This window comes from Hibiscus syriacus, unplaced genomic scaffold, assembly GCF_006381635.1.
Source record: "Hibiscus syriacus cultivar Baekdansim isolate YM2019G1 unplaced genomic scaffold, ASM638163v2 tig00110392_pilon, whole genome shotgun sequence".
Lineage (NCBI taxonomy): Eukaryota > Viridiplantae > Streptophyta > Magnoliopsida > Malvales > Malvaceae > Hibiscus > Hibiscus syriacus.
In genome coordinates this window covers 1,287,405-1,300,175 of record NW_024062720.1, presented here as the reverse complement: position 1 = coordinate 1,300,175, position 12,771 = coordinate 1,287,405, and the positions used below count along the sequence as shown (strand labels likewise).

At 36.3% G+C, this 12,771-nt stretch overlaps 2 protein-coding genes across 2 annotated transcripts; one reads left to right on the top strand and one right to left on the bottom strand.

The window, feature by feature from the left end:
• The first annotated feature begins 933 nt into the window (after positions 1-933).
• LOC120123284 (protein CWC15 homolog) lies at positions 934-3,215 on the top strand. The gene is made up of 7 exons (XM_039142201.1): positions 934-1,132; positions 1,718-1,824; positions 1,950-1,998; positions 2,070-2,156; positions 2,437-2,533; positions 2,673-2,773; positions 2,877-3,215. The coding sequence occupies exons 1-7, from the start codon at positions 1,002-1,004 to the stop codon at positions 2,998-3,000; spliced, it is 696 nt and encodes a 231-aa protein (XP_038998132.1). The 5' UTR covers positions 934-1,001; the 3' UTR covers positions 3,001-3,215.
• A 3,481-nt stretch (positions 3,216-6,696) lies between these two features.
• Positions 6,697-12,127, bottom strand: LOC120123283 (GBF-interacting protein 1-like). Its single transcript, XM_039142200.1, is given in 11 exon segments — positions 6,697-7,167; positions 7,170-7,407; positions 7,603-7,739; positions 7,742-8,048; positions 8,355-8,640; positions 9,370-9,637; positions 10,088-10,632; positions 10,748-10,874; positions 10,974-11,040; positions 11,134-11,177; positions 11,875-12,127. Coding segments are annotated over 11 exon segments (2,277 nt in total). The 5' UTR covers positions 12,071-12,127; the 3' UTR covers positions 6,697-7,105.
• Between the last annotated feature and the right edge of the window lie 644 nt (positions 12,128-12,771).

Below are 12,771 nucleotides of genomic sequence, written 5' to 3'. Positions count from 1 at the left end.
GTCCACAGTGCTAATGTAGCAGTTCACGATACTGACGTAGCAGTCCGTCTGTCATGTTTGAGTTATCAACTTAGTTAATCTGTCATGTCATCCATCACATTAATTTGTCATATTAGACTATCATATCAGCACCGTGGACAACCATTTTAGCACTGTGAGTTTCCATATCAGTATCGTATGGTCAACAATGAAAAAAATTGGTCAAAGGGTCACATTGAATTTATTTTATGAGATGGAGGGTCACATTGAATTAAAAAATAATATGAGGGTCACATTAATTTTTATTCAAAAGTACAGGGAACTCTGATGAAGTTTTGCCTATTATATATTTGTTTGGCTTACTTTTGGGGAAAAGAAATCCTTTTTCTCTTCCTCCCTAGAATTTTCTTCGTCCAGTCGAATCTATTGGTGGTTCAGATAAAGGTAAGACTCTAATTTTCATTTGTTTTAATTTACTGTCTGATTTAGGGTTTAATCTGATAGGTAGAACTGATTTTCCTTTACTTTCTATTTGTTTGCGAAGGAAAATAGAATTGAAAAGAGTTAGCGTTTCTGCGTTTTTCGTATATGATCAAATTTGTGTTTTAAGTTGAATCAGTAATTCAAGTTATTTGGCTCTTTATTCTTTGTTAGAGTTGATAATTTTGAGCATTTTAGACTTTATATGCCCAGCGTTTTTTCCCGATTATTTTGCATTGATTGTTATAGGAATATGTTGAGTTATGCGGATTATGGTTCTTTTCTATGCATCGTTTCATCCGATGAATATTTGGGTTTCTGCACTTGTTCTGATTCCATAAAGTTTGTTTATAAATGGAACCAATTGTTCAAGTTGTTTAGCTCTTTCTTATTATTCCTAATTTTTAATTTTGAAAATTTTACCTCTTTCTTAGATACCCAGAAGTTATTTCTTTTCCCCATTATTTTGCATTGATCCTTATAAGAATATACGTTCAATCAGGCAGGTTCAGTTTATTTGTTGATAATATTTTAAAGAAAACATGACAACTGCTGCTAGACCAACATGGCAACCTGCCAAAGGTGGGAATGAACAAGGTGGTACTCGTATTTTTGGCCCCTCTCAGAAGTATTCGTCGCGGGACCTTGCAGCTCATACTACTCTAAAGCCTAGGTGATTCTTTTGTAACTTCTCTAGAGTGTATATGTTTGTTTTCGTATGCATTAGGGTGTCAATGGCCCAAGAATAAAATTTAGGGTATTAAAACATGTTTTCATTATGTTGTTAATTTTTCTTTTGTTCTTAGTTCAATGTGTGATGTACATAGATAGAAGGTAATAATCCTGGCTGAAACTAACTCTTGTTTGTTCATCAAATATTTACTTTTACGCTGCTCGTGTTGTCATTTCACCTGCATGGTGTTGTCATAATGTGGTTTTAAGGGTTGATTTTGGAGATTTTCCGTATCCGAAACCTATGTTACTCAAACTTTGTTGTGAGATGTCAAATATGAGTATGTCTCTCATGGGTATAATCAAAATTTTCTAAGTTTCATGTATTTGGAGGATTTTTAGGGGTAGTATCCTCACACTTGTGTGTTAGGCACAAGTGTTAGATGCAGGTATTTCACGAAAAATGGAGAGTTGGATCAGCATAATTCAAAATCCTACTTCTAGACATTAACAAGATGTATTGTAGCTCTAGTTGTATCGTGAATGAGATTATTTATCGGTTTCTTTTGCTTGTGTGAGAATTCAGAAAGGATGGACAGGACACCCAGGATGAGTTGATGAAGAGAAGCCTCCGTGATGAGCTTGAAGAGCGTGAACGGAGGCATTTCTCATCAAAGGACAAGTCCTATTATGGTAAGGAGGAGAACATTTTCGCGACCGTTCTTTGTATATTTGCATGAATTCTCTTCTATATATATATATGGTTGTCATAAATTTCCTATAATTTTGATTCTTAATATGTGAGTATATTTTTGTAGATGATAGAGATCATAGGAAGGGGAACCATCTTCTTTTGGAAGGTAAATTGCCAACTGGCCTATTTTTATTGAATTAATGAGCTGTCAAAGCACTTCACTAACTGTGAATGTCACTTGTAGGGGGAAAAGGGGGATTGAAGACCGAATTGTTCCACGCAGTGTTGACGCTGATGATTCTGATGTGGAAGTCAACAATGACGATGAAAGGTTCTATTCGTTGCCTCTATCTCTGTTTTTTATGCTAGGACAATTAGTCTTTCTGATGGTTGAATTCTTTAAGTTTTTTGAATGGTTTAGAATGCCCGCCGTAACATACTGCATATAGTTTCATGATTTCTGTCTTTCTGAAGTCAATAAAAAACTAAAATGCAAAAACTTGTAGTTTCATTGTGTGTTTGATCTATAGAAGAATTTTCCCTCTTGTTGGTAACTTCTGGATATTGCTCTTTTTCTACACTCTTTTTAAAGATCTAATTTTTTGTGTAAGTGATGATGACGATGAGGATGATGAGGACGACGGAGAAGCTCTTATGGCTGAGCTTGAACGAATAAGGAAAGAGAAGGCCGAGGAGAAACTCCGCCAGGTAAACTCTATGCCATAGTTTCTTTGCTAATTACTCTGGGGCTTCAATGCTGTTAGATTTCCTCTTGATTTTACAGCTATAGAGTGTATCATTTAATATATTTCATCAATACCAAAAAAAATGCCTTATGCATGTGCAGGAAAAACTAGAGCAAGAAGAACAGCTAAAAGCCAAAGAGGCTGAGCTTCTTCGGGGAAATCCACTACTCAATAACCCGACATCTTTCGGTGTAAAAAGAAGGTACCTTGCATGAGATATCAGAACTTCCCCCTTGGTTATTTAAGTAAAGCCTGAGATTGCATATGGGTCAAGTTCTTTTATGATCTTTGTTTATGTGATTTAGGTGGGACGATGATGTGGTCTTCAAGAATCAGGCCCGAGGTGAAAACAAGCCTCAAAAGCGCTTCATTAATGATACCATAAGGAATGACTTCCACAGGAAATTCCTGCTGAAATACATGAAGTAATTCACGTGAACATTTAAAGTAATTAATGAAGCAAGTAATACTTACTGCTTTAAGTAGTGTGCATTTCTAGCGAATTTGATAATGGTTTTCCTTTACTAGAATATGCGGTGTTGTGTGTTAAACCTATATCTCCTAATGCATATGGAAATGATGTATGTTTTCTTGAACTAGTTGAGACATGCTGAAAGATATATCGACTTATTATGTCGCTTTAATTTGCTAACTTTAATTCGGTCTGTTAGCATTTCCTGGTTCTAGTAAATACGGGAAGTGGTTAATGGTTACTGGAATCGATATAAAGAATGGTGACTGAATTTTTGGTTTCATGAGAAGGATGAGTAAGGTTTTTGAATTGAAAGGTGAGGTTTATACTAACAGTTTGTTGAACTGATTATTAGCCAACAGCTTCGAGTGTTGTACTGATTATTAGCCAACAGCTTCGAGTGTTGTACTGATTATTAGCCAACGGTTTCAAGTGTTGAGCTATTGTGCAGCCTAATTTAAGCCTGAAAAAAGGCATTACCGAAAATGTTATAAAAACATTTTAGGTTAGGCGTAACTTAAACTGTTAACTTTTTCTTAACATTTTTCGATTGAAAATCTTCTTTATAACATTTTTGGTCTTGTCTATTTCTTGTCATTCCTTAACCTTAAAGTAAGATGACGTAGGGTAGAAATACCCATATTTTCCATAATATATATATTTCGAGAGTTAGGATTTTGTTTTAATATGCATGTTAGAAAATATAGTGTTCAACCGAATTGGAGACTTTAATATTCGTGTTTTATTATTTATGAATAGGGGTTTAAATGAACAGAGAAGTCGGTGAATTGTTTGCATAACGTTCGTGTATGTTCGTTTGTTAAATTAAATAAATGAATATGAATAAAAATTTTATGTTCATTTAATAAACGAACGAACACGAATAGAGTTGTGTTCGGTTTGTTTATGTTCATGAACAAACTCGTTTATAAGTCCGTTTATGAGTTCATTTATTGACTCTTTCATTTAGGAACAAGCTTGCTTAATGACTTTTTTAGAAGTTCATTTATTTGATTCTCCTTTTTTATTTTAAAAATTGGTGGAGGTAAGGATTAAATTGTATACATGATGAAATTTGAAGTTTAAATTATAAATCTTAAGAAGTTTAAGCACTAGTGATATAATTTTACCATTTCTCTTTGGGAAAAGTAAAAATTGAAAAATGAACGTACAAACAAATGCTAAACAAACATTAAAGGAATATGCTCAAACATTAAACAGATGTTTTTGCAAATAATAAATATTCAAACACTAACATGTTTAAAAATAAATAAAAAAACGAATCAAACATAAATACTTCTAAAAATAAATAAACGAACAAAAACATAGTGGTTTCATTTACACCCCTGGCTATGAACGTCAAAATTGGAGGACAATAAATTTTGAAAAAGGAGCAAGTGGTTATTCTAAAACACCAGTGGGGAAGACATAAAGGGTTTTGCTATCCGAAGCAGTAGCACCAATGAAAGCATCAGTAACAAGTCCGACACCGAATCCTGGGGTCAGAACGATATTGTCTGACATTCAAGTGAGGGAGATGGTCATCCCATGAACCAAAAGGTTCACATCGTTATTCTTGGTGTGACAGCCATTGTTGATGATGAGCACCTAATAACTGTGCAGACAGTCCAACTCAATCTCTGGTCTCATGGAGGCCACTGCTAAGCCAAACATGGTGAAACTGGCTGGTGAAGAGCAGATGAAGACTCAACCAATTGACAATAAACACTTATATCTCTGTCGATGCTTAAACTTAAAACCTCTAAAAAGATTAACAAATTCCTTAACCACTAAGGACGTTTGATTCCACCGAGGTATAGTATCATGTAAAATGTGGCGCTGAATTTTAATGGAAATATTTCGGATTTGTAGCGATGATTTCTTATTGGCAATGGTAGATTTTGCTGCATGTTGGTTTTATTGCTGAATTGATTAGGGAAGCCGATCCTTTCCCTGGAAAAATCTTATCGAAGGAAAATTAGAAACAGATGAATCTGAATACTGGCTTAATGCGGAGTTGTAGCTTTTATTTCATGCACTATAAATTAAATAAAATTTTTGAGAAGTAGCCATGGACTTTCCTTTGATTTTGTTTTTTTTAGTTATTATTTTTCTGAAATTATGCTTAGAACAGATTATATGCATTGCTTACGGCAGTTCTTGCATCCATCAGAAGATTACTTATATAAGTTGGTAAGGTTTTTGGTGGAGAAGCTGTAAAAATTTCTGTGGAAAGAAAGATTCTAGGCAGATATTCAAGGAAGATAAATTGGAGAGAGTTTCTGTCAGAATCTAGACAAGGAAGAGGCCAATCAACATCTTCAAAAGGTTGAAGCTATCTTGCAAGATCTTAGAGTAGATGAATTCTCAGAATCAAGAAGAGTAAATATCTGTAGAGGTTGAGCTGAGCTTCGAGCTGGGGTTTCTTAACAGGATTCAGAACAACAAACTGTTCATTCTTCTGTGTCAGATCTCCATTCTTTAACCAAATACAGTATAAAGCAGGAAACTTGCTTTCTCAAGAAAAAGAGATAAGAGGAGGAACTAGAATCAAACACTTTTCAAATGCACATCTTGAGGAAGGCGGAAGCAGATATGGCATTCGATGAAAGTCATCATATGGTTTTTTTCTTGGAGAAACTTAACATGCAGATTGATGGAAAGTCACAGTCACACATTGTTCATAAGAGTCTTTTCATTCTTCTCACAGCCACGATTTAGATCGTGCATGGAAACTTGCACAAGTTATTACTAAGTAAGATTGTCTATATGCAATCAAAAGACTCTTTTGGGAGCATACTATCTTTATGTGTACTTTGTACATTCCCTAAATTACTCTGCCTTGATGCATACTTTCTATCTTGGTAATTTTGTAGGGTGGAGGAACACTTGAAACTTGCTGCAGATCTCAAGAAGCACCCCGAGGGTGCAATCTCGAAGGTCCTATATCAAGCGAATAAAGGAGATCACAAAAATAGTGGCAAACTCGACTCCGACATAGAGCGCCCCTGAGAGAAACTAGGGTGCTCCAGTTAGAAAGCAATCCCATTCAGGAGAGCCTTCTTCGCACCTGGATGAATTTGTCTTCCAGTATGGACTGACTGCTACTTCAGCCCTCACGGAGGCTTTGCATCCTTACTATAGGCGATATATTAAACGAAATCCGATTTTTCATTTTCCTTGGAAAGACGTAGACCGGCAACAGGTTTACAGACTGCCCACCAGCATCCATGACAGCTTGGAGCAAATCTGAGAGAAAATGCTTGCAACCGATAGAATCAGAAGAGAAACAGCTGATCTCGAAAAGATATTTGCAGCCGTCTTCTCCAAAAGCTTAAATGCACACAAAATACAAGCCGAAGGAAAATGGGTGCCTGGAGCAACAACTTTGACACAATTGAACCAATAGTACATCACTGGAATCCATTTTTTCCATTGAAACTGCTTAGTTGTAATAATATTTGAGTTGGGAACTTTAAATTTAGCCACATGTTTGTGTTCATCGTAATGTTTGGAGAACAATAATTACGAATGTGACCTCTGATATGATGCAAGAACAAAATTACATGAAGTGGCATAAAACAACCAAGTTAAGGAAGAAACTGAAAAATGAAAACTAGGTAGCTTTTGATTTCAACTAAACATATAGAATCTTCTCATATACCAATTACAGCTTTATATTATCGTTTCCTCACTATTTAATTCAAAATTTAATATACAGGTGAGACAATATCAAAGAGAGAAGGAAAATTGGCAAAATCCCACCTAATTCAAAAATCTATTTGACCTCTTCAATTCCTAGAGTTCTCTTACGACAATAATAAGAGTCCCAATTGAACAACGAACAGAGTTTTCTGCCCAGAACAAACACAAATGGCGGGGACGAAAAGCCAACACAAAGTCAGCAACAAATATATTTTCCCCACCACACATCAACTCTAATGTCTGAGATGCCTTTCACATATACATTCCAAGAGTAGGCCAGAGTTTCAGTTTTTTACCTTCTGAAGAGTTCCTCAATGGTTTTCTTCTAGATTGCATCATCGTAATACTTTTAATGGTTCAGTAATTAGTTTTCCAGTTTACCTGTGCAAGTTGAGGCTGCTGATAAGTGCCCGTTGGGGACCTACAGTTCTGACAGCAGCAGCCATGGATTGAGACTGTTGTAGTAGGGTGTTAACGTTGGAAGGAGCTGCCATCGTTTGTGGAGGCGGCAGATAAAGCCCAGCAAAAGCACCATGACCAGCTTGTGCAGGAGAGTAAGGAAGCTGTTGGCCATGAAGGGAAAGGTTGAATAAAGAATTAACCGGCAAGTTGGATAGATCTTGCCCTGGTGCAGGCATCCAGAGAGCTGAACCTTCATTCTGACCCACAAAAAAGTCTTCAAATTAACTTGCTAATAAAAGTACAGTGAAGATATATCAATATACTATATGCATAGCAGCATACAGCAGCATATGCATACAAGATAAAAGAAAAACCCAATACTACAATGCATATAATCCATCATGGTAAAACAGATAGAGAAAGTATAAAAGGAAAAGGACAGCAAAACCAACCAGCGGTCCAGTTGTGCATATGTGATTTTCCTTCAACTGCAATGCTGCAATATCGTCCTTGCTGCTAGAGCTTGCAGAAGTCACTGATGGAACACGTAAATTGAAACCAATAGGTGGGGAAGTCAATGGAACATAGCAGATGGAATTGTGAGGTGAGCTGGATTTCCTGCATGAGTTCCAGGCTTGAACTGTGGTAGAGGGAATTTAACCTCAGGTGGAGTTGCTCCAGGAGGCATGTATACATTGCCAGTTGAAGGTTGCTGAGGAAGCCCAGTGGGGCTTAGAAACTGATGCATTGGATGCATATAAAAGGGTGAAAGATAGTGGGGATAAGGGAAGTAATTAGGTAGAAATGGCTGTCGGAAAAGATGAACTGCCTGTGGGGCTGCAGCAACAGAACTCTGTATAGGTGGAGTTGAACTGCCAGATGGAGCTGGTGAACCACCCTACAAATTTGACAACACAGGTGTAAGAAGCATGTAATTATCATATAGCGCAAAGCACAGACTACCATTTTATCTTTGAGTTTGTAGGAGCATAAGATAGCTGATCACTTTTCTCATCATATGCCACACTACTCAAGAACCATGAACTATAAAAATAAAGTAGAAACTGAAGCAAATACAAAAAGTACATATGCCACGTATTAATCAACTTTTTTTAACTATAGCCAATGAAGGGATGAAGGGAGTACTATAAACAATTAAGTCGAATGTGCATAAGAGTGTTACAAATAAGTAGTAAGTGCTTACAACAAGGTTTGTCAGACGAGAAACATCATGGTTCCTTGCATCAGGTCCATCAAACTGTGCATGGTGGGCTGCCGATGCTGGCATGAAACTTAGCCCATAGCTTGGAACATTTGGAATGACACTCTGATTACTCTCTGGGTGCAGATGCATTTCTTGATTGGACTGATCAACTTTCAAGTCAGCATCAGATGATACATTGCAATCTGATTCGGGCACTTTCTCAAACTCAGGAGGAGCTTCTTGTTGATCAGTGTTGTCCCCTTCCACAGCTGGTAATATACCATGGCTGCCAGAGAAATTATAATCACCCAATAAGATTTAAAGATTAAGGAACAAAATAGATAACTCAGAATACTGTTCAAAATAGAAAATCAGGTGCATTTTAAACTACATATGTTATCCAAACATGATTTTCCTTGGTAATCCAACAGAGGATTGAACAGAACTATGTTCTTCTTGACTTCGAACAGTTGAAGGACAAAACATCAGGTAGCCATTACCAATCGCTCCCTGGCTTATGTAATCACTTCAATTCATTAAAGAATTAGAACTGCTGAATTGGTTTCTTTCCGGGGCCTAACAGGCATCAAACAAGTGTAGACACAATCTAGGTTGGTTTCTTTCCTTAGCTAATGGGCTTGGCCTCTGGCTGGTTTTTTACTCATAGTAATTTAGAAATTGGAAAACTTCAATTAGGAGGGATTTTTCCATCTAAGGCCTTACAAAAGAGTATGCACCTGATCAAGTGTGACGTGCCTGAAATAACCTATGGTGTTTTCACTGTCTGGCATTAAGACGCAGCAACCAGCTGCACACCTTAATAACACTGCCCCGAAAAGATATAAATTAAGTCAACTAAACCACTGGTGTACCGGCAAATGACCTAGGTTGCTTAAGTCCTTGTTGACATCAAGTCATGGGTTCCAACATTGGACAATCACTCACCCTACCCCTGATCCAAAAAATTGTGTATACATATAAATTAAAATAAATGAAGAAGCTAACATCCACCAACCTAGAAGCAGGCTCTCCAGCAGCACCGTCAACACCCTGAGAAGTTTCAACAGGCCTTGCAGAATTAATCTCTAAATTAGAGACATTAGTGGGTTTTGATACATGTCCAAAACTAGCATCAAAGCTTCCAAAAGTTAAGCCATTCTTCAATGCTTCAGAAACTTGGAAGTGGGTTGGAAAAGTAACATGTTGACCATTGCAGACATTTGAATCAGCGGGAAATTGAAAACTGGCTTTACCAGCGATGGTTGTAACCTCAGATGCGACGACTGTTTCAAAACAAGACAAAAGACAAATAAAAAAAGAGCACCAAAGCACAACAAGACAACATTTATGTCAATATCTAAGCAAGGGATGCTTCAAAAGCAGGGAGAGCAACAAAACAATAAATGAATAAATTAGCAACATTAACCATAAGAACTTTATTTCTATTTGTTAAAAGGAAAGAAAAACTAATTACAAGAATAGCAGTTTAAAGAACAACAGGTGCAAAACTTAGAGACCAGTAGCAATACAAGGAAAATTGCAAAGTGTCGCACAGACTTCTCAAATGTGTTCTTCATGGAAGGGAAACAGAAGCCTCCCATGGAAGAACTTCTAAAAAAGGCAATATTGTACATTGAAAGGAGATAAACAGGAAAGACCAAAAAAACTAAACAAAGACCACATGAACTACTATAGACTACTATATTTTATGGTGTCATGGAACGAGGTAATACCTTGCTCTACAGGCTTGGGTTGCTTAAACTGTTCAGAATCATTTGATTTTCTGGTTTCCTCCTTTCCTTGCATTGAGATTGGAACCTCAGACACCATCTTCTCAGTATTAGATACATCATTACCACAGGAAACAAGTTTGCTTCCTTGAATATGGTTTAATTCAGTAGCTTCCTGTTGGTTTCCAACTTCATGGTTTACGGTACTCACAGCACAAGCATGCTGCGAGACGGTTGATGCCAACCCAGGATCTGAAGCAGATAAATTGTCAACAGAGAGAATTGGCGAAGTTCTAGAAGTCGATAAGGCATTCAAATTTGATGCAGACTTCTCTTGACTTTTAATCACAGAGCAAAAGGACTGAGAAGGAATGGGTGCAGGAGGTTCTCTGACAACTGTTTGCTCTGAAATATTTGATGTCTTGTTTAGATGTAAGCCACCTTTACTTTCACTAATTATACTGCCAACGGATAATTGGGGTCCATGTCCATGACTGGAGTTCCCATTTGGTAAACTAGTAGTACCATTGAGTATGGCAGTTGATGTTCTGTGAAAGGAGAAAGATTCTATATAAGTTATAGAAGTATTCCTCAGAATTAACAAATTAACAAGGGCATAAAAGTCATGATAAGATACAAAAAACTTTTATTATGAATATTTACTTTTTCATGTAAGGTGGTGTGTTATTTTTCACTTTCTGAGATACTTGGGAAGGCATAGAACCTCTATCTGTGGAACGATTAACCCCATACCCTCTCTTAGCAAATGAATTTCTTCCACCTCCAATAACTTAAGAGAACAAAGCTTGTCACGTTAGCAACTTACAAATAAACAAATATGTTAAATTCATAAATTGATATAAATAGAGGAGGTAAAAGGAACTAATACCTTTACTAGGTGATGAATAATAGTTCCCTCGACTGCCCTGTCCCCTTCGTTCTTGTGTACCAGCTGCCTGCATGAAGAAGAATTCAGTTATAATTCACAATTTACCAAGCTAACTACGGCAAAATTCAACCCAAAAAAACATGAAGGAAAGAAGACTTGCCTCCTTTTTCTTGTCACGCTTTCTTTTCACATCATGAAATGTATCTGCAAACCGAACAATGGGACAGTCATACTTTCAAAAAGTAAACAGTAAGATACAATAAGCAGAGACAAAAGTATGCACTAAATGAGATAAGAATATCCAAAAATGATAAGAAAAAGACTAGAGAAAAGATGATCACAGCATCTCAAATTCAGAAGGCCTACCATTGATAGAACCAATAAGAAATTTAGAATAAGATTATCAAATTATTATGATGGTGGGATAATAATAAAAAAGCTATTAAAACCTAAAAAGTTTAAATGAAGAGGCAGGCTGCTATAGCTGATAAATCAAAACAAAAGGAACAGGTTATGAAAAGGATTGAATTTCCCAGCAAACAAAGAGCATCCATAATCAAACAAACATACGTAACAAACCATTTTCCATTAATAAGAAACAAAAACTAGCCGAAACCAGCCTTCTCCATTGTTCAAACTTCAAACACAAAACACGAAATCAACAACTCAAACAATGCATTCATTTTTCCATTAGCCAAAACATATGAGAGCGTGAAAACACCGCCTCTCAATAATCCCAACTTTCTAACGCTTTTCAACGCAAGAATACGCACATAAAAGAAAACAGATCATTAACCCATCAAACACATGGAAACAGAGAAACCCTAAAAGGACATCGAAAGCACCAAAATAACAGATAAATAAGTCCAAAAACAAGCATTTAAATCTTTATTCGTTTTACCCATATAAAGAAGCTTTTGGGCAGTTTCATTGGGATCCATAAAGCACTCTTTGAGAATTGAATAGATTTCTTCATCGCCGTGTTGTTTCCCTGTGATCTCCCTTATGCTTTGGATCGTTTTCTTTGCATTATCGGGGATCGAAACTCTTGACCCTTCAGATACACCACCGCATCCGCCGCCACCATTGCTGCTCATGGTAGTAAAGAAATAAAAGGGGAAAGAGAAGAAGAAAGGGAAGGAAGAAGCAAATAAACAATGAGAGGATTGAATGTCTAGCGCTATTACATTTACATTGATAGTTATATTTATCCGATAAAACATTTATATCAATATTTATATTCATAATAACTAGGGCATTTACACGGAAGGGAAATATGAAATAATTAGTTTACATATTGTAGTATGTACGAATAAGTCATAATTAAAAATATTGTTTGATATATAATTTAAAAATTATTAAAATAATTATATTATTAAAATAATTTTTTAAAAATTATTGCACTCAAACTGACCAACCCCTCTCTTTATTACTAGTTTTCACATGAAAAAAAATGGTTGTCCCTTTTTTCATATATATGGGATAAGGGGAGGTAAGATAGTAGGTTACCCCCAACATCAGGTTGAGAGCAGCTTCCGTAAGAGACTTTCGAATTATGAAATGCCCTTCGTGGGACTCGATCCCACGACCTCAAGTTAAAAACCTTGTGCTCTACCAACTGAACTGGATGATCATAATTTACTTAGAGAAGCAACCACGGTTGCTCATAACGTAGCACACGTGGCATTCGATTGTGTTTGTGTATTTGGTTTATTTGATGATCATAACATAGCCATGTGTTAATGACTTATAATTAGTTTACCCCTTACAAAATTATATTTTAATTCAAGATTGGTAA